General features: G+C 34.0%; 1 protein-coding gene across 5 annotated transcripts in view; it reads left to right on the top strand.

Annotated features, from left to right (window-relative positions):
- Positions 1-1,043, top strand: part of Mcf2 (MCF.2 cell line derived transforming sequence) — a 74,366-nt gene that overhangs the window by 33,359 nt on the left and 39,964 nt on the right. For all 5 annotated transcript variants that reach the window (XM_026784924.1, XM_013350472.2, XM_026784923.1 and 2 more), the window contains one exon: positions 561-643. In XM_026784924.1, coding sequence (XP_026640725.1) covers positions 561-643 — 83 coding nt within the window. The remainder of the gene's footprint in view (positions 1-560; positions 644-1,043) is intronic.

Here is a 1,043-nt window from a genome sequence, read left to right as displayed (position 1 = left end):
TTTTGAACTGTCCTGGAGCTCAACATGTAGACTAGGCTGGCTTCAAGCTCATAGAGATCTACCTGCTCTGCTTTCAGAGTGCTGAGGTTAAAGACATGCACCACTATGCCCAGCTTCTATTGGTTTCTTGATGTGCACAGTACTTTACTCATTTCAGTTTGCACAGGCTTAGCTACCTGTCGTCAATGGTGGTTCAAAATATTAACTGGAAAATTCTAGAGAAAAAAAGATATATAATTATATAATTTTTATTAGAAGAGATATTTTATTATGCATTATTATTTTTAATCTTACTGTGCTTAATTTATAAATGAAATTTCTTTATCATGCATATGTATCTATGGAAAAGTGCAGTACATAGAGGATTCAGTACCGTCCACAGTTTCAGGCATCCTTGAGGGTCTTGGCATGTATCCTTGGGGAATAAGTTTTAAAAAAATACAGTGTTTTCTATCAGTTTACCTTCAAAGTTAGGATTGAAGTTAATTTGGTATTAGATATATTTGAGAAAGTACTGCACCTACATAGACATGATTGAACTTTTATTTTCATTATTTCAGATTGAAGTCGTTAAGGATAGCCAAGAGAAGAGGAACTCTGATCACTCTCCCAGATTGGACAATAACTTGGATATTTTAAAGAAGTATTATTTCTTTTTTAACCTACGTTCATATGTACAGCTCTTCACAGGAGACTCTGGTTCGGTGTCTAAGGCTCATGTGTTTAGAATTATGTTTTTAAAATAGGGTCCTAATGAGGACATTAAAAGAGTGCTAGCAAGGTGTCACACATCCTGGATTTAGGTTTGAGGAGCTGAGGATTTTTATTTGGTAGTACTGGGGATTGTAAGGCAAGTGCTTTGCTCTAAACTACATCCTAGTCCGCTTTTAGGACTTTTGTATCTTTCATCTCCAGATTGAAAAGGAAAATGAAAGAGTTTGATTTGTTTTTGTTTTTACCAGTTCAGATCATGTGTTTATTTATTTTTCATTAATTCATCTATGTATCTATGTATGTATCTATGTATGTATCTATGTATGTAT

This window comes from Microtus ochrogaster, chromosome X, assembly GCF_000317375.1.
Source record: "Microtus ochrogaster isolate Prairie Vole_2 chromosome X, MicOch1.0, whole genome shotgun sequence".
In the NCBI taxonomy this organism is placed as follows: Eukaryota; Metazoa; Chordata; class Mammalia; order Rodentia; family Cricetidae; genus Microtus; species Microtus ochrogaster.
This window is presented reverse-complemented; position numbering and strand designations above follow the sequence as displayed.